The sequence below is a fragment of the Pyrus communis genome, chromosome 2 (assembly GCF_963583255.1).
Source record: "Pyrus communis chromosome 2, drPyrComm1.1, whole genome shotgun sequence".
Classification (NCBI taxonomy): domain Eukaryota; kingdom Viridiplantae; phylum Streptophyta; class Magnoliopsida; order Rosales; family Rosaceae; genus Pyrus; species Pyrus communis.
In genome coordinates, this window is record NC_084804.1 from 4,172,713 (window position 1) to 4,198,581 (window position 25,869).

General features: G+C 38.6%; 4 protein-coding genes across 4 annotated transcripts; 3 read left to right on the top strand and 1 right to left on the bottom strand.

Annotated features, from left to right (window-relative positions):
• The first annotated feature begins 934 nt into the window (after window positions 1–934).
• On the top strand, window positions 935–7,206 carry LOC137726117 (protein STICHEL-like 3). The gene is made up of 6 exons (XM_068464989.1): window positions 935–3,989; window positions 4,495–4,714; window positions 5,031–5,549; window positions 6,054–6,528; window positions 6,646–6,709; window positions 6,966–7,206. Exons 1-6 carry the CDS (start codon window positions 1,914–1,916, stop codon window positions 7,062–7,064), a joined length of 3,453 nt encoding a protein of 1,150 aa, XP_068321090.1. The 5' UTR covers window positions 935–1,913; the 3' UTR covers window positions 7,065–7,206.
• Window positions 7,207–11,069: 3,863 nt separating this feature from the next.
• On the top strand, window positions 11,070–14,138 carry LOC137725343 (U-box domain-containing protein 17-like). Its single transcript, XM_068463994.1, has one exon. It carries the CDS (start codon window positions 11,559–11,561, stop codon window positions 13,710–13,712), a length of 2,154 nt encoding a protein of 717 aa, XP_068320095.1. The 5' UTR covers window positions 11,070–11,558; the 3' UTR covers window positions 13,713–14,138.
• A 3,616-nt stretch (window positions 14,139–17,754) lies between these two features.
• On the bottom strand, window positions 17,755–20,086 carry LOC137723426 (uncharacterized). Its single transcript, XM_068462626.1, has 4 exons — window positions 19,837–20,086; window positions 19,010–19,629; window positions 18,307–18,822; window positions 17,755–18,129 (listed from the first exon to the last, which is right to left on the bottom strand). The coding sequence occupies exons 1-4, from the start codon at window positions 20,084–20,086 to the stop codon at window positions 18,001–18,003; spliced, it is 1,515 nt and encodes a 504-aa protein (XP_068318727.1). The 3' UTR covers window positions 17,755–18,000.
• Window positions 20,087–23,065: 2,979 nt separating this feature from the next.
• LOC137726920 (transcription repressor OFP5-like) lies at window positions 23,066–25,747 on the top strand. The gene has a single exon (XM_068465871.1). The coding sequence runs from the start codon at window positions 23,770–23,772 to the stop codon at window positions 24,970–24,972; it is 1,203 nt and encodes a 400-aa protein (XP_068321972.1). The 5' UTR covers window positions 23,066–23,769; the 3' UTR covers window positions 24,973–25,747.
• The last annotated feature ends 122 nt before the right edge of the window (window positions 25,748–25,869 follow it).

A 25,869-nucleotide genomic window follows, 5' to 3' on the forward strand; every position in this document is an offset into this window, starting at 1 on the left:
TTAGCATATGGCACAAACTAAAGAGTCCATGGGATCGAAAAACATGAAAGATGGAGTGTCCAGTGTCTATGGCCAGACAACCATGTGATCCAATATCATTTAGATTTTAGAATTTCTCCTGCTCATGACATCACACCTTTTGCCTATTGGAACGTAGGGATTGTGGCTGTGTCACAATATCACAAAGGAGTTAATTGAACAACCGCAAAATTATTACTTAAATTAATCACAGTGCATCTCCAAGCGATGAATCAGGGTTTATTTCAAAATTAAATAACGTATCATTCCACTATGGTGAGTCTGCTTGATTGTAATTACGTGCATGGTAAAATTCTCCATAACCTCTTCAAGTCCAAAATAAGTAGATAACCGCAGCTTGTCAAATTTACCATATGATCGATTTTAAATGTCCTAAGATTGTTATATTTAGATAGTTTTATTAACGTCAAATCACTTAATTAAGTATGAGAAAGTCATTAAGAAATGTAGAAAAGTAAATATTTCATTAATGTGACTTAAAATCCCCTTAAATTAGGTTCAATAATTGGAAGCCAAATTGAGAACACTAACACATACGCATATGATGTAATAAATTATTTTTTGTTTTTTGTTTTTTTAGGTTCAATAATTGGAAGCCAAATTGAGAACAGTAACACATACGCATATGATATAATAAATTATTGATTGGTAGATAAAATGGTAAGTTTTTGCACTCAAATTTACAATGTCAACTTTGAATGCTTCAAATTTTAAGGTAAATATCAATTTAAGGTCTCTGCAATTTTCAACGGAACGGAGTTTTTAAAATATTTAAAATAAAAAAAAGAACATAAAAAGGAAATTTAAGGAATAAAAAGTTTGGTCCGCACTCTGCATGCTCAAACAAACGGATTCACCGCTTTATTTGCGATGTGTTCTCTGTTTGCAGAGGTGTCTCTCTGTGTCTGTCTGTAACAGATCTCACCAATCTCTCTTTCTCTCTACACTCTCAGATTCTCTCTCTCTACTCTCACTCTCACTCTTGTTTTTCTCACTACCCTCTTGCTGCTGAACTCTCTCTCTCTCTCTCTCTCTCTATAATCATTTCTCTCAGTCTAAAGGTGGTTGTTTTGAAGGGGAAGAGGCCTCGTGAAGTTCATGTGAAGCTCGGTGGGAGATCTGGGTGGGGGACTTAATGTGCAAACGGGTCACTGGCTTTTCTGATTTCAGGTGATTGGAGTGCTTCCTTCTTTCCCTTTCATCTTTTCCCTTCCTTTTTTTTTTTTTTTTTCATCTTTCATGTTCTTTCTATCTCAGCCTTATGTTAATTCTCTCCCGTTTTCCCCAAAAAAGTTAGCCTCTTTAGGGTTTCAGAGCAACAGCCATGGTGCTTTGATTGCTTCTGAGCTTTCTGAAAATGGGTTTCTTTTAGTTGTAAGTTTTGGGTTTTTGTTTAATTGATGCATTGAATTTCAGCTGTGTTTTTTGGTGGCTGTCTCTGCTTCTTTGGGGTTCCATTTGGGTGAAATGCTTTCAAGATTATGTCTTTAATGCTGTTTTGATGAGCTGAGGGGATTACTGTGTCGTTCTTCGCGTTGTTGCTGTTGGGTTCATTGCCTTTCAGTGAGAAATTATGTGTTTTGAGGGGTTTGTTGTGTGTGGAGCGGATGGCGGAGGGATCATTAGAAATGGTGTCGTTTAATTTGAAATCGAATGTTGTTGTCTTGTTGGAGGATCTTTGATTGCTTGAGTTTTGGTGGCTTTGCCGAACGACTAGTGGGGGGATAGCATTGGTGGTCATTGAGGGAATTTTGTTGCTTTTATGCTGTCATTGTTCCGGAGATTCAGGTGTTATTAAGTAATCATGCGAACGTGTTTGTTTGTTTCATTAGCTCAAAAGAGATTCTGCCATCGGACAAGTTGACGGTTTGATCATGACTAGGGCTGTTCGCAATAGGATACTCAAGGATGCGAATGGTGATACTAGTGATCATCTGCGCAACCACATCCATTTGACAAATTGCATTCACTTGAAGAACCATATGCACAAGCAAAGCCCCATATTGGCTGACAGGTCACTTATGAGGGACCTTGTCGTCCTTCAGAGGTCGCGATCTCTCAGGGACCCTTCTGCCAGTCCGCCCTCATGGCATTCGCCTTCCATTCTTGATATGCTTTCCAGAAGAGGTGAAAATGATGCCTTGGTGCGTGAGGGGAGAAGGTCAGTAGGAAGTGAGTATCGAAGGGATGCCAGGAGGCTATCAACAGGTTCTCCACCTTTGGCAAGTTTAGCGACACCAAAAGTTGCTCAACGTGGGGCTAATGGGGGAAATGATGGTGTGGCCGGAACCAGTGAACATGGAAGCAAGAGTGGAGTTAGGGATGGTAGGAAAATTAGGAGAGAAGAATCTAGTCAGAAGAGTAAAAGGAGTGAAAGTTTGGGTGGCAATGAGGAGCCTCCGCCAGACCAGAATGGTAACGATTTGACTCATGATGCTCTTTCTGGGAATTCAGAATCCAAAAGTAGAAAAAGTAAACAAAAGGGAAAGCACACCCAAGGTGCTCGAATGAAGACTCTCTCAGAGCAATTGAATGATGTTAGGATGGATACTGATGATGTAGCGTCCTCTAATATCCACCTGCCTGGAAGACGGTCCCGGCAGGGAAGAATCTCTGAGGAACCGGAGGTCAGCGCTCGGGGCTATTGCAGTGGACTAAGTAGAGTAAAAAGGCGGAGATTACGAGGTGCAAGAAGAAGCCGTGCTTCTGTAGCGTCCAGAGACTTTGGACCTCAGCATGGTTTATCTGTAGCTTCTAATTCTATAGCTCAAGGGTCAGCTCACCGAAAGTATCACATGGAACAGGGAGCGGATGAGTATGGTGAGCAAAATGTCACAAGGGCTCCTAGAAACGGGTGTGGGATTCCCTGGAATTGGTCGAGAATCCATCATAGAGGTAAAACATTCCTTGACATTGCTGGAAGGAGCATTTCTTGTGGTTTATCTGATTCAAGGTTTAAGAAGGGTGGTCTGGCTGCCCATGGTAGAGATATTTCTGACATGCCCATAGCAACTGATAACTCGAGCGTTTCTACTAAATCTGAATCTGAGGCACTTCCCTTACTAGTTGAAGCATCTGGATCACAGGCAAGCTCTGACAATGCTGGTTGGGTACATGACTATTCTGGTGAACTTGGTATTTATGCCGATAATTTATTCAAGCATGACGTCGGTTCCGACTATGCTTCTGAAGCTAGATCTGGTGATCAACGCAAATTGAGGGGACACCGCCGTCGTAGGCACCAAAATCTGACGCAAAAATACATGCCGAGAACCTTTAGAGATCTTGTGGGGCAGAATTTGGTGGCACAAGCTCTTTCAAATGCTGTCATGAAAAAGAAAGTTGGGTTGCTATACGTGTTCTATGGTCCTCATGGCACAGGGAAAACATCATGTGCTCGCATATTTTCTAGAGCTCTAAATTGCCAGTCTGTGGACCATCCCAAGCCTTGTGGCTTTTGCAATTCTTGCATCGCACATGATATGGGCAAGAGTAGAAATATAAAGGAAGTTGGGCCTGTTAGTAACTTCGACTTCGATAGCATTATGGATCTACTTGACAATATGAGTATTTCCCAACTGCCATCACAGTACAGAGTGTTTATCTTTGATGATTGTGATACATTGTCCCCTGAGTGCTGCAGTGCCTTATCGAAGGTCATTGATCGAGCACCCAGACATGTGGTTTTTGTCCTTGTCTGTTCAAGTCTTGATGTTTTGCCTCACATAATCATATCCAGGTGTCAAAAGTTCTTTTTCCCTAAGCTACGGGATGCAGATATTATTTACAGTTTGCAATGGATAGCAGCCAAAGAAGATCTAGAAATTGACAATGATGCACTGAAACTTATTTCGTCAACGTCAGATGGTTCATTGAGGGATGCTGAGATGACTCTTGAGCAACTGAGTTTACTTGGCCAGAGAATCTCAGTTCCTCTTGTTCAGGAACTGGTAAGTTCTTCCCTGTTCTTTACTGATCCACCAGAATGAGAATTGCTAATGGTTTTCCCGTGTGTGTGTGTGTATGTATATATATATATTGCCTTGAAAAATGATGATGATTAAAAATAATGAGGATCCCTATTTCCTCTCTTTCTGTTTCAAGCTGTTTATTTATCTCTGTGATTTCTTGAAATGGGACGTTTTAAATTTTCTTCTTTTAAATAGTTAGCTACCAATCGGTGCAGCTAACGTATCCATTTGCGATATAAATATTAAGTTACTGTATTTTCTGCACCTCTTTGCCTAATGTTTTTTTTTTTTAATTACAGTTTCTCTTAACAAATTCCTTTTGGATTCCTTCCTATTTTTTCTCTGTGTTTGGCGTTACAAGTATTATATTATTTCCATATAAAGATATCGGAATGCTTTGAAACCAGCATGGTCTTGTAAGACGATTATCTTTGCTCTTGTTACTTTAGATGAACTACCTGAAGATTTTGACTTTGTTTTGCAGGTTGGGCTTATATCTGATGAGAAATTGATAGATCTTCTTGATTTATCATTATCTGCAGACACAGTTAATACTGTGAAGAATTTGAGAATGATAATGGAAAGTGGAGTTGAGCCATTAGCTTTGATGTCACAACTTGCAACGGTGATTACAGATATACTTGCTGGCAGCTATGATTATAGAAAAGAAAGGCGTAGAAGGAAGTTCTTTCGGAACCAACCATGTGAGTCCAAAAGTTTACTAGAGAAATCGAATAGTCCATTTTTTTTCAATAATAATTTATTTCAGTGATTTTCATATTCGGTTCCAAATATATACTTCATAGAATCATTTATGTTCTCTTCGGTGTTCACCATAGAAATATTTAGCATGCTTGAACTACTCTTGGTTGCGTGTAATGCCCTAATGGAAACCTCCTTAAGTAGACATTGAAAACCCTTGCCGTTTGAAATTCAATGGTTGATTCCTGTAAACTCATATCCTTTTTTGTGTTAGCATTTTTCAGTAAACTAAAAAAAAAAAAAATTAATTGGTTGCAGTATCAAAAGAAGACATGGAGAAGTTGCGTCAAGCTTTGAAAACTTTATCTGAGGCCGAGAAACAATTGAGGATGTCAAATGACAAGTTAACATGGCTAACCGCTGCACTTCTCCAACTTGCTCCTGATCAACAGTATATGTTGCCTAGTTCTTCTGGAGGCACAAGTTTCCATCAGAGTCCGTTGGCCTTAAATAATGTGAGCAGAAGGGATGCGGTCAGGAGAGATAGTGAACAAGATGAGATGCCAAATTATGAGAAAGGCTTGCCGGCAAATGCTCGAAATTCTGGAAAAGGTATGAGTTTAGATAGAAAACGTCATGCTGGGATGGGTATGGCTTCTCAGCAGATGGCTACAAGCTCCGCTGAAATAACCAGGGTAAATGGGAGGCAAATCCATGGCAAAAGCCACAAAGGAATTGAAGAAATTTGGTTGGAGGTGCTTGAGAAAATTCCGTTTAATCGCGTAAAAGAATTTTTGTACCAAGAAGGGAAGCTGACCTCAGTTAGTTTCGGTGCAGGTAAGCAATAACTGCTCTTTTATGAATGCCCTTTACGGTCCATTTAATCCTTATAAACATGTGCATACACACATTTATCCTTCCGCGAAATATGTCAATCGTCTATGCAATTACTGGTAGCGGTGGTTTGTAGGTTTTGAAAATATATTTGGGGAAAATAGTTGTTTGTAGGGTTTTTGGATTATGATCCTGAGACATGGATGGAAAGTTGACTGACATTTTACATTTCATAAACTTGCTAAGAACTCTCAATTTGCTCCGTTTCACAATGAGATAATCATACGCTTCTCGTTCAAATTTTTCATCCTTGTTTTATTACGTTATATTCAATTCATGTTTCAAGAAATCTGAAAGTGAATTGGCTTGTAGTTAATGTCTAGCATTTCAGATTTGTATGCCTAAAATAAGCCCCTTATTCTGCCACATGCTAAATTTGATCATAACTATTCAAATCAAATATCAACACAGCATTATTTCCTTTAACCAGTTTCCTTTCTTTTGCAGCTCCCACTGCGCAGTTGATGTTCTCTTCGCATATGACCAAATCTACCGCAGAGGAATTCAGAGCACAGATTTTGCAGGCATTTGAGATTGTTCTAGGGTCTCCCCTGACAATTGAGATTAGATGTGAATCAAAAAGAAATAGTAAAGAATGGGCCCAGATGCCTATTATTATACCAGCTTCAAAGGATGGTTCATCCCAGATTAGAGATGAAAATACGTTCAGCACCCGTGAAGTGGGGACGAGTGAAATTGTTGAAGTAGCTGCTTCTCCTAGGGAAAGCAAAGGTAGTGGTCAAATGCATAACCCAAAAAAATCAACCATGGCGATAATTCCAGAAAAACAACAAAGCCAGAGTCAAAGCATTGTTAGGAGCAAGGTGTCCCTTGCACATGTACTTCAGCACTCAGAGTTGCAACGTGGATGGTCACAACGTAAAGCAGTTTCTATTGCTGAAAAGCTGGAACAAGATAATTTGTAAGTAATGCAATTCCGTCTACTTCATCTTTTTGTTTCAAAAAACTTGTATTTCATATCTTATGTTCTCGATTAGTTGTTTTATATGAAATGGCACTGATTCTTTCTAAATCACAGGAGACTGGAATCTCGATCGAGAAGTTTGCTTTGCTGGAAAGCATCTAGAGTAACTCGTCGAAGGGTAAGTCCTTTGAATCTCATTATCCTTTCTTGCAATGAAATTCCTGAGCAGTCTGACGTGCCTTGCGACATAATATGCAGGCCCCGGCCTTACTCCTCATTTTTAAACCTATGTTTACTCCTCACGCCATAGTACTTAGATATACAATTTCTAACTGAACGCTACTTGTATAACGCTCGGGTCTGTCGTTGCATCCTTGTTAATTGTCATGGCGGTCAATTTGAAGATGAAACTTACGGATGTATTTCACATGCAGCTTTCGCGGTTGAAGATAAGGGCACGAAGACCGCATTCATTGCTGAAGCTCGTGTCCTGCGGAAAGTGTCTCTCTTCAAGGTCTCCAAGGGCAGTATAAGAGAGACAGGTTTTGGCTATAGCTTTAAAGGTTTTGTACAACCTCATCTGTTATTTCTTGTATTTAGCCAATTTCATTCAGTTTACTACCTCAATTTATATCCTTTTACATTGAATAAAAATGATATTTCATGAAAAGATGGTAGGGGAAAAAAGTTTTAACTTCTGCAAGTTTCGGTTTACTTTTAACTTTTACTTCTCTTTTCTACAGCTACAACCATTCTTTCTTTTTACGCAAGCGATACGGGAGGAGGGTTGAGTTAAAACATTGGTACATGGGTGAACGCTTCTGACCAACTGATATTCACATTTAAACAAACACGAAACTTGATTAAATTAAGTTAATTACCTACTCTTTGTTAACCACGATTTCGAAAAATGCCAAAAAGTTGAGGGCCATTTCTAAGAATATCATCTTCAACCGATCTGACCAAGGGGCTATAGGATCGAAAATAATCTGAAATGACACGAAAATTGTCTTCAACCGAGGGCTAGGTCAAAGGGCTTGTGGGCCTCACCGGGGCAAAACCAGCCAATCAAGCCAGCGGGCTGGGCATCTCTAGCTAGCCCACTTTTATTTTATTTTTTTTAAATTTATAATTTTTTTCCTACACCATTTCTCACATACTTTTCATAATTTCATACTATCTTACTTCATTTCTAATAATCTTCTTATGTCCGAAAATCTTATTTTAATATGGTAGTTTAATTTAATTAACTATATTAATTCACATGGTTATGTTTGGCCTATAGCTCATTGGCCATTTCGGTTATAGATGGTATGAAATATGATCTAACATTGTTCATTAAAATATAATTTCTTGGAGGATTATAGGGCCAAAGAAAGCCCTCTGATGTTCTTTCGTTTGGAAATGACCTTAATTGTTTTAATTGAACCCTACTTTACTCCCAAAGCAATATGAAGAGGAAGAGGTGGTGTGTATTTTGTAGTATTTGTCAAAGGTTCTGGTATGAATCCATGGATTCTCAAGTCGCAGTCGTTTTGTTTGGCATCTCTCTCTCTCTCTCTCTCTCTCTAACTAATAGTTAAATGTTGACCTAATTGTCGTTTGGTCAAATAATGGGCATTATTATCTTTCAGTCAGTCACACTTTCAAACTCCTTGGTCGGTTTCTTTGAAATTGGAAGGGAAAAGAGATGCCCAACAAAGGAACTCTCTCAATCTTTTTTGCTTTTCTGGAATAAAACCCAAACCCTTTTCTCCCGTCCTTTTTTGGCTTTTCGTTTTTGTTGCTTCCTACGGAAACTATAGTTGTAAATTCGCTTCATTCCTACCACGCGTTTTCTATCATTTCAATACGATGATATTCTAAATAATTTTTAAATTGAACTTTAAATTTTATAGAATGTACATATAATTTAACTAACCAGTCTAACTCATGACATATTGTAGTCATCTTTCTTTTCCTCAAAGTGTGATTAAAATTTTACGTAATAAGGACAATCATTGGGTGGCATATGCAAAACATGTGATTTGATTTATTTATATATATCACAATAAAGGCAGAAGTTTAGGGGAACCCAATGCCTTCCTGCTTGCTTTACGTGGTGAAATTCAATTCGTCTTAGGAGAATAGATAGGATTAAGGGTGGGTTTGTTTGTCATCACTAACGTTCATTAGCTAGACTAGATTATTTCTTAGTGTAGTCAGTATTTGTTACTAAAAAAAATTAAGTTTAATGAAACTAGAGAGGACCCGCTTTGACTGATACCCTCGCTAAGAGGTCTTGCAAGACCCCCCAAATTGAAGAGCGCAAAGACCATCGGAACCAATTGCCAAAACGCGTTATCTTGGATCGATTGACTGTGCTCTTCCTTCTGCGAATCCTTAGGTCAGTTTCTTCTCCTTTCCGTCTCTGTTTTCTTGGATCAATTGGCCGATCTATCATGTTTAGGGTTTGATTATGGGCAGGATTCTTTGTCGGCTTCTTCAGTTGCGATTGAACTTACTCTTCTTTTCATATTAGTATTCAACTAGAGTCTAGAGTGATGGGGTAATTTATGTTGAAGTTTAACCGTCAAACTCGCGTGAAAATTGTATATTTTTTTAGCAGTGAGAGTTAACAATAACGTTCTTATAATATTAATAAATGCATACCAGTATCATGAACTAAACGATAATACCATGCGATGATATTGTGAAGTTATTGTTTCGTTCCAATTGTTATTCTTAAAATAATTATGTAATGATTCAATTTTTGAAACTCAGTTTACATTTGCAAAATACTTGTATTTCAGTTAGTTAACATTATTCATACTTGCGTTTAAAGTTTGAAGTTTGACGTTTCCTACTCGAGTATCATTTGTATATTTTTAAAAAGGAAAAATAATTTAATACCTACATTATTGGATAAGTTATTAGGGGTTGGTTTTAGAATGGTCAAAATTATTAAATATGCCACAAAATTATAGTTGAAATCCCAATCCAAAGCTCCAACATTTTGAACCAAAATGAAAACGAAAAGCATGGAACATATGTTTGAGTTTTATTATTAGATTTTCTAAATCCTCCAAAGATATTCATCCATTGTTTAGATAATACCACCAACTAAGGGTGGCAATTTAATTGTGTTTGTGTATGTTATGTCAACTTACACTTTTATTTAATTTTGGTTTCTGTTTTGTTCGATTTATTTAATTTGATAATTATAAATAAATAGGGATTTGTGAGAACCTAAAACGCAGGCTCTTTAAGGTCCAGTTAATAATATTAATATTAATGTTGTCCAAATAGAAAAAATTTCAGTATGTTTAGAACACTAGATGATATATTGCATGTCATTACATAAGTAAAAAAAAAGCTTCATAACGTTTCTCAATTTGCATAATAACATTTGATGTATCACTACATGTTTAAGCACGTTGAAAAATCTCTCGTACAAAGCCTCCACAGCTTTATTTAGTCAACCCTTGAATCATCAAAATCAGAAGCCAATGCTTGCTTAGTTTACACCCACCTTTACTTTGAGCAAAGCAATCAGGCAAATACTATTTCTCTTTGCTCCTCCTTCGTAATATGTGCTTTTTGGCTACCGAAGAATCAACTTTCATGTGACCTGGACTTGTAGAGTGTACATCACTCATCATATTGTATGACAAATGAGAAAAAAAAAAAGAAAAAAAAAAAAAAAATATATATATATATATATATGCAACGAACATTTCACGTCCGAAAATTATTCTTTTTTGATCATTTGAACGAGATATTCAATTGCGTCAAGATACACTTGTTTAAAACTTACGACTTAGGATTTGACATATTTAGACTGTGTACATGCTGCAATGGCAAATCTACGTGCACTTGGAAGAACACCTAAGAACCACATAAACAGTTGGGTGATGTGATGTTATAGGGGAATTTAGGGTGATAGCAAAAACTGTGGGCTTAAACTGTGGCAGTTCGAAGGAAGGGATTCCCAAAAGTGGCAACCAAAGTGAATGACAAATTTACTTTCACGTAAATTTCCAGATCAATAACATAGCAGGATTACTTTTGGAAAACACGTAGAAATCACTTCGTTGTTCTACATCTCAGGAGAATGACGTTTATGTATTACTACCGTAATATTTTGTGTCAACAATACAATCCAATAACGTAGTTTTTGGAATCCTACTGTCTAAGAAAATTGTTGTCAACTCTCGTTTGTCTTATTCAACGTTAGAAGAAAAAAACTATTTATTCAACCCTTGTTGTTATACTTTCTTCTTTGTCACTACTCATTATATTGATTGAACAAAGGATAAATATATTTTCGTACGATAATGTTATTCAAACACTCTTTTTTACCTTACATATATTCTTGTTAAGTTTTGTTCGTTGAACTTCTTCATTCCATTTAATCTAATGGTTAAAATTTAAAAATAATAATGAGAGATTAAATAAGTATGTAAATAACATCATTTTTTTCTTTCTTTAAATCATAAATTCTTATGAGAACGAAAGATGATATTATTGGCATGAAAAATACATAACGGGAAAAATATACATGTGAGATAGACATTCATCTCCCACCTTCCCCGTTAACGGTGGATGACTTCATAGGGATCCAAAGTCCAAAGGCGTAATTAAAGTGGAAGAAAATGCGTGTCCTTTTTAGTCACGGAAAGCAGCTGCAGCGGCAAGAAGACGAGGAAATGTGGACATTGGGAAGCTGCCGCTGCCACAGCATTGAACGCTGCACAGCAACCTCTACAAATTATTAACTCGTATATTTTCAATTCAATCGAATCCTCTCTCTCCTCTCTCGTTCTCTCTCTCTCTCTCTCTCTCGCTTCTCGGTCAAAACCTCTACTTCACCGAGTGATCCGAGTCGGCCGAGGCCGCTTTCGCAACGCGGAATCGTCACCCACCATTAAAACAACTTCCCTATTCATTTCCTTTGAAGATTCAAAAACCCACCAATCAAAGCAAGAGGCTTTGGATTCCTTGGGAAATTTTGACTGTGCCCAGTTGCTTGTTTCTTCTAAAGTTTCATGGCTTCGGCGGCGATATTCTCATCGATGCGGAGGCGGAGGTCACCTTCTCTGGAGGCATTTTTAGCTCCGGTTGACCTTTCCGACGTCGCCCTTGTACAAACCCTTGTCTCCGTCGCTGCCGACATAGTTTCCTCCTTCTCAGACAAGTTCTTATCCATCCAGCGGCGGAATTCGAGGTCCCTGGTGCGGAAAGTTGAGATCTTTCTCGTGCTCTTGGAGTATCTGAGGGACTTCGACGCTGCCCTGCCGTGTACGGCGGTCATCTGCCTGAAAGAGCTATACTTGCTGTTGTACAGATCCAAAATACTCCTCGATTGCTGCGCCCAATCCAGTAAGTTGTGGCTTTTGCTTCAGAACCATCCAATTTCCGGCCATTTTCACGATATGAATCAGGAAATTTCGACCCTTTTGGATGTTTTTCCGATGGAGGACGTCGGATTGGGGGAGGACGTGAGGGAGCAGATTGAGCTCCTGCAGCTACAGGCCAGGAGGGCGAGGCTGTTCATCGACGAAGGAGACGAGGGGCTGAGGGTTCAGTTCTTTTTGTTTCTTGACGAATTCGAGAAGGGCCGGGTTCCTGACTCGGCCGATTTGTGGTTGTTTTTGGTTGAAAGATTGGGGATTCGAGACGCCAAGAGTTGCAGGCACGAAATCGAGTTCTTGGAGGAGCAGATTGTGAACCACGAAGGTGACGTTGAGCCCACCGTTTCGGTGCTCAATGGGTTTGTGGCCTTCACTCGGTATTGCAGGTTTTTGCTTTTCGGTTTCGAAGAAGACGAGGTTGAATCGGGGATTGGGAACAATCAGAGGAAGCCTCGAAGAGGGTTGATTACTAAGGAGATTGCGGAGACTTTTATAACGATTCCGAAGGACTTTTGCTGCCCCATATCATTGGATTTGATGAGGGAGCCGGTGATCATTTCGACAGGACAGACGTATGATCGGAGTTCGATTTCGAGGTGGTTGGAAGAAGGGCATTGTACTTGCCCAAAAACAGGACAAATGCTGCCCAGCACTCGCCTTGTTCCGAATCGGGCTTTGAGGAATTTGATCATGCAGTGGTGCACTGCTTATGGAATTCCGTATGACCCTCCAGAGTCTGCAGATGCATCAGCAAACAGCTTTGCGGCTGCTTCTCCCTCCAAGGCTGCACTTGCAGCCAATAAAGCAACGGCAGGGCTTCTAATCCAACGGCTGGAGGATGGGTCACCATGTGCACAAACTATAGCTGCTCGCGAACTTCGATTGCTGGCAAAAACAGGAAGAGAAAACCGTGCTTTCATTGCGGAAGCTGGGGCAATTCCCCATCTTTGTAAGTTACTCTCGTCTCCAAACTCTGTTGCCCAAGAGAATTCTGTAACAGCAATGCTCAACTTATCGATATATGAAAAAAACAAAAGCCGAATTGTGGACGAAGAAGGGTGTTTGGGGTCTATTGTTAATGTTCTGAGGTTTGGGCACACGACTGAGGCGAGGGAGAATGCTGCAGCAACTTTATTTAGTCTCTCTGCAGTTCATGACTATAAGAAGAGAATAGCAGACGAGGAAGGGGGAATCGAAGCTTTGGCAGGATTGTTGAGAGAGGGTACCCCAAGAGGAAAGAAGGACGCCGTGACAGCTTTGTTTAACCTGTCGACTCACACCGAAAATTGCATGAGAATGATAGAGGCTGGGGCTGTTACAGCGCTTGTAAGCGCATTGGGAAACGAAGGGGTTGCTGAGGAAGCAGCTGGTGCATTGGCATTGGTTGTCAGGCAGCCTTTTGCGGCTAAAGCGGTGGCAAAAGAAGACATTGCAGTGGCAGGTTTGATAGGGATGATGCGTTGCGGGACTCCAAGGGGTAAAGAAAATGCAGTTGCAGCTTTGCTCGAGCTGTGCCGATGCGGTGGAGCTGCTGCAACTGAGAGGGTAGTTAAGGCACCAGCTTTGGCGGGGTTACTTCAGATGTTGCTTTTTACCGGTACAAAGCGGGCAAGAAGAAAGGCAGCTTCTCTTGCTAGAGTGTTCCAAAGGTGTGAGAATGCTGCAGCAATGCATTTTGGTGGTCTCGGCGTGGGATATGCACTTGCAGGTAACTCGACTGCAAATAGGGATTCGAGTTTTGTAGGTGATGTTTCAGTGCCGATGCCCATTTCCGTGCCTGTTTTATAGTGGTAACATCCCCCCCAGACTCGTAGTATTCCTTGCTCATAAATATTTTCATTTTTGTTGAACATATTTACACATTCTTTCATTGACATTGGAGGTCATAAAGAAGTTACAGGAGTATCTTATCTAGTGAGCTTTAAGAGAATGCTTTCTGTTGTCCAGCTTCTAGTGCAAGATTCGTATACATTGTAATGTCCAGTGATTTGGAAAACGAAACCAGAAACTGTTCAGAAAAATTGCAAGACCGTTACAAATTCATAAACTGTATTTTCAGGGGATGTTTCTCATTTTTTTCCTTCGTAAAATATGCTTCTGATGCAGAAATTTAGATTGCTTTCGATGTTCTGTACTGAAGAATACTCTGTGTGGCATGATTCTTGGAAATCTTATGAACTAGCATAATAAAAACTGAGTCTACATTCTGTTTAAGCGCTCACCGACAATAAAAAACGCTTCTGATTGTGTTTGTTCCTTACAAAAACTTAAAAAGTGCTAAATAGTGATAGTAGCGTTTTTATGTCACATGCGTTTTCTGTTACTTTAAGGATTTAGAGCTCGTTTGGAAGTGTTTATAAAATAGCCGAAGACGCTTTTGATGAAAGTGTTTTGGAAATTAATTCTTAATAAAAATGCAAGTAAATTCTAAAAATGCACTTAAAGTGCTTCTTGCAAAAAAGTGCTTTTGGAACCCAATTTTTTTTTTCTCCAAAAATGCTTTTAATCATTTTAAAACCATTTTAAAACTTGCCTTTATATTCTAGAAGAGCTAGAAACCTATACTCGTTAAAAAGTCCGAAGAATTTACTTTTATGAAAGAGTGTAAAGGAAGGGGATGAAGACATTTTCTGGAGACTAGAAATAGTGGTTAGTTGTGAGTGATGTAATATTGGACATAATTTTCTTCTTTTGACCAAATGCCAAGTTTGGTGAGGTGACCCAACCTGTTTCTGCCCCAGATTCTTATCAGCCAAGCATTAGTCGGACGGTCGAGTCACGTCACTACTCTGGTACTCTCTTTATTATTTTGGGATAGCCATTTTGTCAATCTGAGGCGTGTGGCAATCGACATTCACGATTATTCAAATTCGATTCGACTGACCGGGAACACCAAAATCGCTATAATCTTATCGCTTTCATTGAGTTGATTGGAGCACCTTGGGTGAGAAAAAGCTTGGAAGTTGTCATTGGCTTCTTTTTTTTAACCTATCTTTAAAGAGAATATGTTATGATGGGCGTTAGGCAACCACTAAAGTCTGTTGGAAAATTCCACTTGGAAGCAGAATCTTGTTTGCAATCGAGAGCTTTTGTAATGGCAACTGTGTGTGGTGGAGGAGGAAACATGCCTTTCACTAACCCAATCCCATCTACTTATTACTATCAGATTGAAAGGAGGGGAACGTACTCAAAGTTGATGCACCAAAAGGCTCCATTTATTTAAATTATATTTGGAGACTGATATCAAGGACATGTTTTCTGGTTAGAGAAGAAGGTATTAACATGGCTGCTTGATTAGGTCAATTCTTACACCGAGTTAAATTCAACAAGATCAAAATATAGAGCATTTTATATTTTTGTGAAAAATACTTACAAATGACGTGGTAAGACATCTCTCGTACTAAAGCTTAAAATCCTAAGCCCCTATTTATTCATCATACTGGCTTGCTTCACATACAAACTAAGGTTCTGATCTCTCTCTCTCTCTCTCACGGCTCAAATTTTTGGTCCACGGGCTCCGGAGTTGGAGGAGAGAATCTCGAATCAGATATTTGAAGCCAAATCACAGCAGTTGGAGTAGTAATGATGGTTTCTAATGATAATAGCACACCATCCATATTGGTTACAGCTTATAACCCATTTTCTTGGTCCTCTTTCTTGACCTAAATAAATAACTAATTAAAAACGATGGGCTATGTTTTAAGGGAGTTGCTCAACTTGAACTTTCTTGGGTCCCAAATAGAGATTTCAAAGATCAACTCATTGTTTAGTAGTGGTGTTTCAGTGTGCCAAAAATTTCAGTTCGATACATAAAGTCTCATAACACAAATAGTTGAATGCTTGAAAAGAAATTTCAACCGCTTAGTATATCAGCCATGTTTCCATCACATTGAAAAATTTCTCCTTAGTTAGAGTCACTCTTTATCTCCAAATCACATTTTTTGGGTCAATATCTCTAAATTACATTATGGCAAATATAAAACGTAGTTGGATAAAACCCTAAAAAATTCATTACATTGTAGATGTGGGTTCGGTTAATTGACCGGGATAGTACTCACTCTGTTATATTCAAGTTTGATTTCTTTATGTATAACTTCATATTAAAGTAATGTTTATGCACACGTTAAACTGTGATTTGCCTGCATGAAAAACGCAGCATTCTATTTGCCATTTGGTAATAGCAATAGGAATATCACTTTGTGTGCTTGTTCTCCATCCTTTGGCAATGCCTAAGTGGAAGACAATGTGCACATGGGGGGAGGGGTTCTCTTCTTCACCTTCAAACACGGCAACCCTCATGGCACGCCTCTCTGGTTTTGTTCAATTTGTTCATAACTTGGACTACCTGGACTGCAAGAAAAGTCTTGAACTTTTAGTACAAATTTAATACGTTGCCTTCAAGGCAGGAAGTCTTGGATTCTGTTGGAGAAAGAATTGTAGTTTCAGTCCGTTGAGTCATAAATTCTTAACGTTGTAGTTGGGATTAGTGCATCATTTTATATATATATATATATATATATATATATATATATATATAATTAGGTTATTTTAAGATGGTTGAACCTTAATTCCTCATTGAATTAATGTCTGTCTTTGTAGCCGGCCATTGGAAGAAGATGGTTGGGTGTAAAAATGAGGCATATATAATATTACATGGTTGAAACTTGAATGTTGAACCTTCAGCCCAGCCAAAGTAATCAATCTAGAGATCTGCCCATCACAGTAGGAACAAGACAGACAGAAGAAGGTGTGACCATACGTAATATCGTCAAGTTGAGTTATTAATTCAAGTGTTATAATTGTATATGTGATCGACGAGTTTGTATTTTATAGTATTTAGTTATTAAATAAAATCCGTGTTATAACATAAATGAATTGTAACATAACGTGACTATGTGATGGTCATACCAAATAAAGAGGTTTATAATGCTTCGAGTAGTGTTTGACCATTCCAAAAATCAAAGTCTTGGCAATACAATAACAATTCTACGGCAGGAAACAACAATTCTAGACGAGAATAGTGTTGTAGATGTAGTAGTCTTGGTCTTAGGCTTTACAAAGGTATTCTTGTTTTAATACTAGCAGCTTTAAAAATGAGAACTTGTGTATCAGAAAATTCATTGACATGGTCCTAACTAGGAGAAAAACTTACATGCAATCGAGTGATGGGATATTTGTAGTGTAGTTACGTAATGAGAATTGTAGGAAGTAGGAACAGATGCCCTATCACAAGTTAGTATCTTGACCATCAACATAGTCAGGCATTGTCACAAGGAGTGTGGCCCGTGCATTGAGATTTTTCTTAAGTGATGTCGAATGGTACATGAATACATAGTTTGTTCACTTGTAATGGTGCAAACCGACGATTTTCTCCCAAATTAGGAGAAGACCTTATGAGTGGCAGGCAGGCCCGTATATGGCAATGAGTACAGTCAGTCTGCTCTTTTGTGATCAAGTACAAGGAATCCTACTTTGTGATCGAGAAGATACGAGTAACGCAGAGTTAGGTGAGACAAAACACAAAGAGTCGTAAGAGATGAGTCAAAACTTGCATGCTGGGTTTTCGAAATTTCAAGTATTTTCATATTTTTTTTCTGCTTCCTTTGGATTCCTATTATAACCTATGGATTTAAATATACTAACTGCATCACCACATGAGAAAGTCCAACTAAAGATTGAATGGAGTGGATCAGAATGAACCATAAAATGTAATTTGAAGCCCATTTGGCATGTTATAGACTGGAAGTTGTTCATTTTTCAAGCAAAACATGGATGCTTCATTTCACATTTCTTAGATTGCCATGAGCAACAAACTTGGACTGAGCTCATTTCATTTTAATTTCCTTACTGGAAAAAAAACAAAAATGAAGCTACTAATCACCTCAGCCTTTAGCATTTGCGCAAAAAAATAATTAAACATCAAAATCGGAGGTCCGAGGATTTCGAAATTTCCAAAATTGATTGGAAATTTTTTTTTTTTTTTTTTTTTGACAAGGTAGCCTATGTGCCGAAAAAGTCCGTTGGATTCAAGCTCAAGCTATAGCTGGTGTCTGCTCAGGCTTCCAAAAATATGTGTTCATTGCTTAGGGACAAGAATGTCAAAGTCGCTGACAGTCCACTCAGCAACTTGATCTGGATCTTTGAAAATTTCAGTCCCCAAATCTATAGACATCCATTGCCTTTTAGCTGGCGGAGTTCCTGGATCCTGCAAATATCACCAACTTAACTTAGCAACAATTGTATGTCACAAATGTGGAACACGGTGCAAATATTGACATTATATTAATACAAAATCTGTCATTTAACAAAGAACGGACGTCCTGCACAGAGAATTCTACATATACAATTTTTTTAAAATTCACAAGGTAAAACATTATCAAACCTGGTGAAAATGAAGTGATTGTGACAACCTCCCAACATCGAGCTCCCATGTTCTTGGATCCCCAATCCAACCCTCCCCTTGCTTTGTAGGGTATCCGTACTCACCCCAAACCGGGTGTGGCAAGATCTGCATTATCTCCTGAGGTTGAGGATTGCTATACGGATCACATAAACTAAAAGGAGGCTCGAGATACTCCGCATTCCCCGGCGAGCAGTACAAGTGGTAGGCGGCGTAAGGGAAGCGGGCGGTGTCATTGCGATGAACCCGTGTGCCGTTAGGGAATGTGTGGTAAGGCGGGCACACATTGAGGTTGTTTGGTTGGCACCATGAAGTTATGTTAGGGTTTATGATCATTTCACTGTATCTAGTAACATCTGAAGTCACATCGCCATCACAAGGCTTCCCACTGTTCTTCCAACAGCTCCCAATGTCCATGAGATAAAATTGACTGCTAGGACCCCCACCTTTGATCACATTTAAAATGAACCTCACTTTAAAATTTGGCGATTCTGGAATCTGCATTGCAATCGAAAATGTGGATTGTGGAGTGAGATAGGTATCTTCATTCCCAAGAAATGTTTTGCTTGCAAGAAAAAGCTTTCGGAAGGAAAAAAGTACGCTTTTCTTAAGGATGCCACAAAGATTGACTAGTAGGAACGTTTTCTTAGGTAAAGCTCATGAATATATGAAAAGGGTTACTCACAATTTTGGACATCCCTCTTGTAGTGTAATGGTATCCACCAGAAAGTCCATGGGTGGCGTCCGATCTGAAGTAAAGCATCAGCCAAGGATACTTTGCTGAAGTCCTCAAGACATGATGGAAAACCCAACTCCCCTCTCCAAGTTTCTTTTCCCAAGTGACAGAATGGTAAGAAATGTTTCCAACCATCCCTCTGCTCAAATCTGCATCCTTATCCCACGACCCGTAAAACCTTCCCTTTAGAGTCAAATTAGGCACCTTCAAATTGGTGTAGTCATGATAAATAGAAGGCTGGTTCATGCATCCATGTCCGAAGCAGGGAAAACCGCTTCCTTCGGGTTTAAAGGGTCCAACTTTGTGACCATTTTTGGGGCATTTGGCTGCATAAGTGTCCATGTTGCCGCTCTTGAGCATGATCATCCAAAACTGCCATGGATTTGGGGTGTCTTCAACTTGGCATTTAGAACCCAAATAAAGCTCCTTATCCACCGCGTAAAGATCTACGTTGAACTCAGCCTTTTGCCGCAGACCAAGAAAAGGCTCTCCCATCTTCAATTTGTTGTCTCGCTCTGTGACTCTGTGGACTAATGCGTACGGCATCTTGTTGCAAGAGCATGATTCCCCTGTCACATATAAAAATTCATACAAAAGAAACAAATTTTAAAGAATAATTCATGCTAAAATCAGCATTTTCATTGGTGGTATTATACTTCCCACCCCATTCAGGATCGAGGCTCGATGCTTGCATCCTGTAACCTTCGCTGAGGAGTTAATCTTGCATAATCTTCTATTTATTAAATATAAATAAATATGAAGAGTGTTAAACATACCTTCCGGCTGTGGAGAAGCTTGGTATATGTCAAAGCAATCAGCAGCTCTTGGGCTGCCAGTTAGAGGCTCTTCTCCAACCTCATTGCACTGATTCCACGACTCGATCGCCAACCGGAGATTGTCCCGTCTCATTCCCGAATCGCCCACCGCCGATACATACTCATTCTTCGCCGTCACGGACAAAAACCCTTCACAGAAAACCAGAACAAGAAGAAGAAGAAAACAAAATGGGATTCTTCTGTGAGCCATTTGATAAAAAATTGAGATATGAATGTTTATTTGCTGTACATTTTATATACCAAAAAGCTACTACTAAAGGGTTGATGAAATTGGATGATTCGGAGAGTTCTTAGTGTGATTAGAGGGAATTACTTTGTGATCAAGATTTTAGATTTGCAGCTTGCATGGATCATACTCATTCTTGTTAATAAATGCTTTGTCTAGTTAGGCTGACTACTAAAAACTTTAGGAGGTTTAGTAGTACTATGCGGCACTCATTCTCATAAAAAAAAAACTCTACTTTTATATCATCTGTGTGACGTTGATAATATGGATTGGATAATGCTGGGGAAATCAAGTTTTCAGACTAAATTTGTAAATTATATGATGTGTCACCAGTAAAAAATAAGCACGTCAATTAAAACTAAATAATGATTCAATCGTCAACAGCCAACCATATCATATGTTTTATAAATTTTGGTTTAAATAGATGATCTCCCTAGCATTACTCATACGGGGTTCAATATGTAGGGGCTTAAATTTTAAAATTTATATGGGGTCCCCTAGCATTACTCATATGGGATTTAAAATTTAAATTTAAATTTAAAAAAAAATTAAGTAATGCTAGGGAAATAAATTACGTGGGGGCTTTTGGACCATTTTTAAAAAAATAAAAAAGGAAATTCTGGTTTAAGCAAGGACTAGAGAATTAGGCGAGTAGAACTACATATCAAACACAATTAATCATGCATTCATACTACTACTGCAGCCTACCCTGTCCTCTGTCCTCATACACCATACCCACAAAAATTTATACCAAAACACATCATTCGTGAAAAAAGTTCTTATAAAAGCGTGAATTTTTTTTTTTCGTCTCATGCAACTCTACGCTAATTTTACCCGATTTAAAAACCACCATAATCAGAAAGTCCTAGGCAAAAATTTGTTTGGAAAAATGAGATGTATCCATCTGCCAGACCGCCACATGATCAATTTTGTTAATTAAGAAAAGGCAGAGTTTTTCTTTGTTAGATTATCGTCAGTAGTGACCAGTTTGGTGCACATTCTCCTTCATACCTGAAAACCTACTTTCCCAACCGACACAAACAAACAAATCCACTCTCCTCATTGTCTTTGGAAAGTTTTTGGGATGTAACTCTTCTACTAATTTATTTGAACTGACTAACTACCCTCTTAAATTTCATGTAACTAAAATTTGGAGCTAACTACTAACTTAGGACCAAGTAATGTTCAAGTCCATTTCCACTTATCCTTTTCAAAGTTGGTTATAAATTAGTCAAGGGACCAACTTCATAGACTGTGTGCTGTTGTTTTGAAACGACAAACAATTAAATCATTCGGGTTTTATTTTTAACGTCAAACGTAAGACTTACACGCAACCAAGATGTTAAGGTGGCAGTGTTTCAAATTTATTATGTGTTGCCAAGTGTCTGAATTTTCTCACATAGCGTGACGTGATTGATTTAAGATATTGTCACATTGACGTCCCCGTTATATATTGATTCATCTCTGGAAACAAGTAGGACAACCTTGGATTGGACCAGTTTAAGATGGGGAAATCTATAAGTTTTACCAGCTTTAACCTTTAGCTATCAGATGTTGGTGCAAATATAAGTAATACAAGTTACTTGATGAGCAAGATTTTGAGAGGTGGAGGAAGAACACCATCCAGTTAGGAGGGTCAGATAATCATTGGACCACACATGGGATGGGACTATAACTTGTGAGCCACCCGACCAGAAACCTAGATCACATACCTTTCTTCATACACAAGCGTCTTACAACACATAATTAAAATTTTAAAACAAAATTAACTGACTAGAAAACACATAATTGCAACTTTTAAGTTTCCAAATTACTTGTATCACTGTTTTGTATGACCAACTCAAACCTCCGAAATTTCTCTCCTAATTGTTGTTAATTGCCCACAATCTTCTCCTTCAACTTAGATCCAACTCGATCGACTCTCTATCAACTTTCGATTACTTTCACTGTTCCATCAATGTCCGTCGTGCCCAATTACCTACTTTACAAATTAATTTTTTCTATTATTGTATTGCATTCTGAATTAGTAATTGTACGTCTGTAAGATCAACTAAACCATAAACCCTAAACATTTGTACATGTCTTGTTTGGTTTTTAATGAAAGAAAAACTAATAAAAATGACTTAAAAACTTTGAGTTTTAATGATAAGGACAAAATAAAGGGTAAAGTGAATAATATCAGGATTGACTTTTTAGTGTAAAAATGTGATTTTTCATTAAAATAAACAATACCAGAAACTTTTCGTTAAAGTTCCCTTTAAAGAATGTACTGTGGACAGAGAAAAATCCTAAACCTTTGTACAAACTAATTCATATGCAAATCCAATTTGGGCAAGACCAAGTTCAAGAGCCTAATCCAGATGTGGGTAGCAATTCTCATGTTTGGTACCCTCCTACATTTCAGATCAATCCAATCCAGTTCAGTCCAATCCAATCCAATTCGGAGCCCTTTTTGCATTCAACTAATCTTCCCAGTGGACCACTGTTCTAATCTTTTTGACCGAAGTATAAGAGAAAGACACAAAATTCGGGACCAAAGACAAAGCAACAAAGCACAAAGGACCAAAAAGGAAAGGTAACCGAATAAACGGAGAAAGCCTGTATTATTGTCAGTTGAATATAATCACAGATTTATCTACTCATGTGCACAGATAATTATATAACTAGTGATACTTAAGAATCTTATCAAAGTATGCCCCGTCATCAAAGTAAGCTACACCTGCACTCATAATATCGTTGTTTAGCTTCGTCATCAAAGTGAACTGCACCCCTACGCATAATATCGTTATTTACATTACATAGTTGATCAAAAGAGAAACGTTTGTCTGACTATGACAACTCTTACATATTGTGGATTTAGGAGTCGTGTAAGACCAACAAAATACAAGGAACGCTCTATTTATTTAGAGCAGTTCAACAAATCCGACTACTTTTTTGCTCGTAACTTGACACATTGTGAATTTAGGAGTCTTGTAAGACCAACAAAATACAAGGAACGCTCTATTTATTTAGAGCAATTCAACAAATCCGACTACTTTTGTGCTCGTAACTTGCTTCGAGTTAAAGAGTGAATTAATTTCTAATAAGTTGTAATAAATGAAGTAGGCCATTTTTGTTCTGTGGCAAATCAAATTCAAGTTGTAGTTTTCATGCATTAATGAATGTGAAGCTACTCGAATTTGTCCTGGACTAAGGCTAATATGTTATGATGGGCAGACACAACAAATACCTTTGCTCACCCTTATTTATTATAGTTAAATGAGTTTAAATTTATAGATATATGTAATGGATAAACATGATCTTAAAAATTAAAATTACCCAACAATGATAAATAGAGTGATAAGCATTACCATTACTTGAGTGCGGTGAACAAAAATACGTCCGTCAGACACGCACATAGCTGTTTATTGTTTCAAAAAGAAGGCACAAAAGTAAGGAAAAAGTGGGAGAGTGGTCACAAGATTTAGGGCGGGCCTTTCTTTTGAAAAACAAAACCAGTAATACACTACCCACACCCACGTTCCTAATAACCGTCCTTCCTCATCCTTTAGCTCCTTCAACCCTACAACTTCATCAGTCTTCCTTCTCTGCAACTCCGAACCATCCAAATTCCCTTTTGGATTGCAGAACTTCAGTGGAATTTAATCATGAAGTGGGGTAGCAAAAAGAAAAAGCATCTACCTGCTTCTTCAACTTCTTCTTCTTCTGCCTCAAAGGCTTCTTTGATCTCTCATGTCTTTTCAAGTTCATGGCTTTCCAAGTTCAAGCACAAGAGTGAGAGCTCGGAACCAAAACCCAGTAAGGGAAACCGGAAAGGGAAGCAGAATTCTCCGCCTTCAGATTTGCCAAGGTGTGGTAGTCATGGGGGTGGAAGGTTCTATGGTGTAGATGATGACGAGGACGATGCGTTTTGGAGGCTGTCTTTTGGGGAAGATAGTGCTCAAGGGAAGAACGACAGGGGATTTTTGAGGTCAGTTCGGTACGATTCAGACAATGAGTTTGACGTTCAGAAATCCATTTGTGGAGGGTTTCAAAAGAGCCGTAGAAAGGTGGAGCGAAGAGAAAGGTCGCAGAAGTTGAAGGGCATGCATAAAACTCGGAATGACAGAGACTGGAGATTGAGGAAGGAAAACGGAGAAGTTTTCGGAAAGAAGCAAGTGGAATTGGAAGGAGAAGCGCATAGAAAGGAAGAAGAGAGATCAACGGGTTCAGTGCGAAATGATGTACTAGAACTGTTAGCAGCAAGAAAACATCAGGATTTATCCTTGTGGAATTCGAAAAGTTCCGGTCTGGAAACAATTGAGGAAGAATCTTTGAACTTGGAGACTGAAGACGAAGAAGAACTGGTTTCAGATTGGCAAAAACTGAAAGAAAGGAAGATACAAGAGGTGAAGTCGAAGAACGAGAAACACAGGAAGTCGCTCTACATCAGCAGGGAACTGCAGAGGAGAAGAACGAGGAGGAGTTGCAAAGTCAGAGTTTGTTCTCCGTGGACAGCTTCAAGGGTCGAAATCTGCAAAGTGAAAGTTCTCGAAGACATGACGAAAGCCAAACTGAAGACAAAAAAGGAGGCTGAGGAGAGAGCCGTGCAGCAGGTACGAACAAGGTTGAACAGCTTTGCAGTGGTGAAGTGCTCATTTGACCCACAGAAGGACTTCCGAGACTCCATGGTTGAGATGGTTGTGGAGAAAAAGATAACCCAGCCGGAGGATCTGGAAGAGCTCTTGGCTAGTTACCTGACCTTGAATTCCGACAAATACCGTGATCTCATTATCAAGGTGTTCCGGCAGGTATGGTTTGACTTGAATCAGACCTGTTTCGGTACTGAAATACAGAATGCACAACGATAGAAAAACTTGCAGCCAAATTGTAAAATACATAACATTACTACTTTTCTATTTCTCTGCATTCTGCACATCTAGTTTGGCTCTTATTGCTTCAAACTTTGTGAAAGTTCACTAAGCAATGCACATGTAGAATTGCAATGTGTGTAAGATGCACAAATGTGGGGAAGTTTATGGTGGTCAATCTATAAACCCCGTAAATATTTCAAACGGTTCTTTAAACCAAATGTAAAAACGCTACTTATCGAGAGGAACCTACAACCACAGAGAATTTAGTCAAAATAGGAGATGCATAAATAAGGCTGCAAACGATCATTTCATATGAGTTCAGAATTATGTAATTTTCCACAAATAGTCGTGTGATGCTTTGCCAAATAAAGGACCTAAGTCTCGGTGCTGCCATACCACAACACGATATTAATCTCACATGCAGATCTCCTCAACAAAGAATTTAAATTCTAAGAAAAGCAATTACTCAAGCTGAAGACCTTCGTTCAACTATCAAGTATCAACCAAACACCAGATGCAAGTGGTCAACAGATTCATTTGCACAACCATAAGTGAGTGCAGTCAGAGTACATGGTGAATCTTAGATGTAGTCCTGGATTTGCAAAACACAACTGGGATGATAATCAGTCCACTGAAGAATCTTAGGAGAAAAGAAGGACGTAGATGGAGGGCGGGTTTTAATAGTGACAGTATACTAGCAAAGGGGTTGCATACTGCAAAGAAACACACTCAATCAAACAAATACATCAAAATGCTAAGTTTTTAATCAGAAAATCCATGTCTGATAACAAAAGTTACTGTGGATGCAAGGCTATGAATTGTTGATTAACATACAAGGTCATCATAAGGAGAATGAGATCAAAGGCACGTAAATTTTGGACATAAAAATATTAA

Excerpts from the sequence above, each read along its gene's own strand:
- LOC137723426 (XM_068462626.1), bottom strand. The coding sequence starts at position 20,086 with ATGGCTCACAGAAGAATCCCATTTTGTTTTCTTCTTCTTCTTGTTCTG. Across the intron at positions 19,630-19,836 it reads AGCTTCTCCACAGCCGGAAG|GGGAATCATGCTCTTGCAAC; the intron begins GTATGTTTAACA and ends TATATGTGACAG. Across the intron at positions 18,823-19,009 it reads CAAGAGGGATGTCCAAAATT|ATTCCAGAATCGCCAAATTT; the intron begins GTGAGTAACCCT and ends ATTGCAATGCAG.
- LOC137726117 (XM_068464989.1), top strand. The coding sequence starts at position 1,914 with ATGACTAGGGCTGTTCGCAATAGGATACTCAAGGATGCGAATGGTGAT. Across the intron at positions 5,550-6,053 it reads CTCAGTTAGTTTCGGTGCAG|CTCCCACTGCGCAGTTGATG; the intron begins GTAAGCAATAAC and ends TTTCTTTTGCAG. Across the intron at positions 6,529-6,645 it reads AAGCTGGAACAAGATAATTT|GAGACTGGAATCTCGATCGA; the intron begins GTAAGTAATGCA and ends TCTAAATCACAG.
- LOC137726920 (XM_068465871.1), top strand. The coding sequence starts at position 23,770 with ATGAAGTGGGGTAGCAAAAAGAAAAAGCATCTACCTGCTTCTTCAACT.
- LOC137725343 (XM_068463994.1), top strand. The coding sequence starts at position 11,559 with ATGGCTTCGGCGGCGATATTCTCATCGATGCGGAGGCGGAGGTCACCT.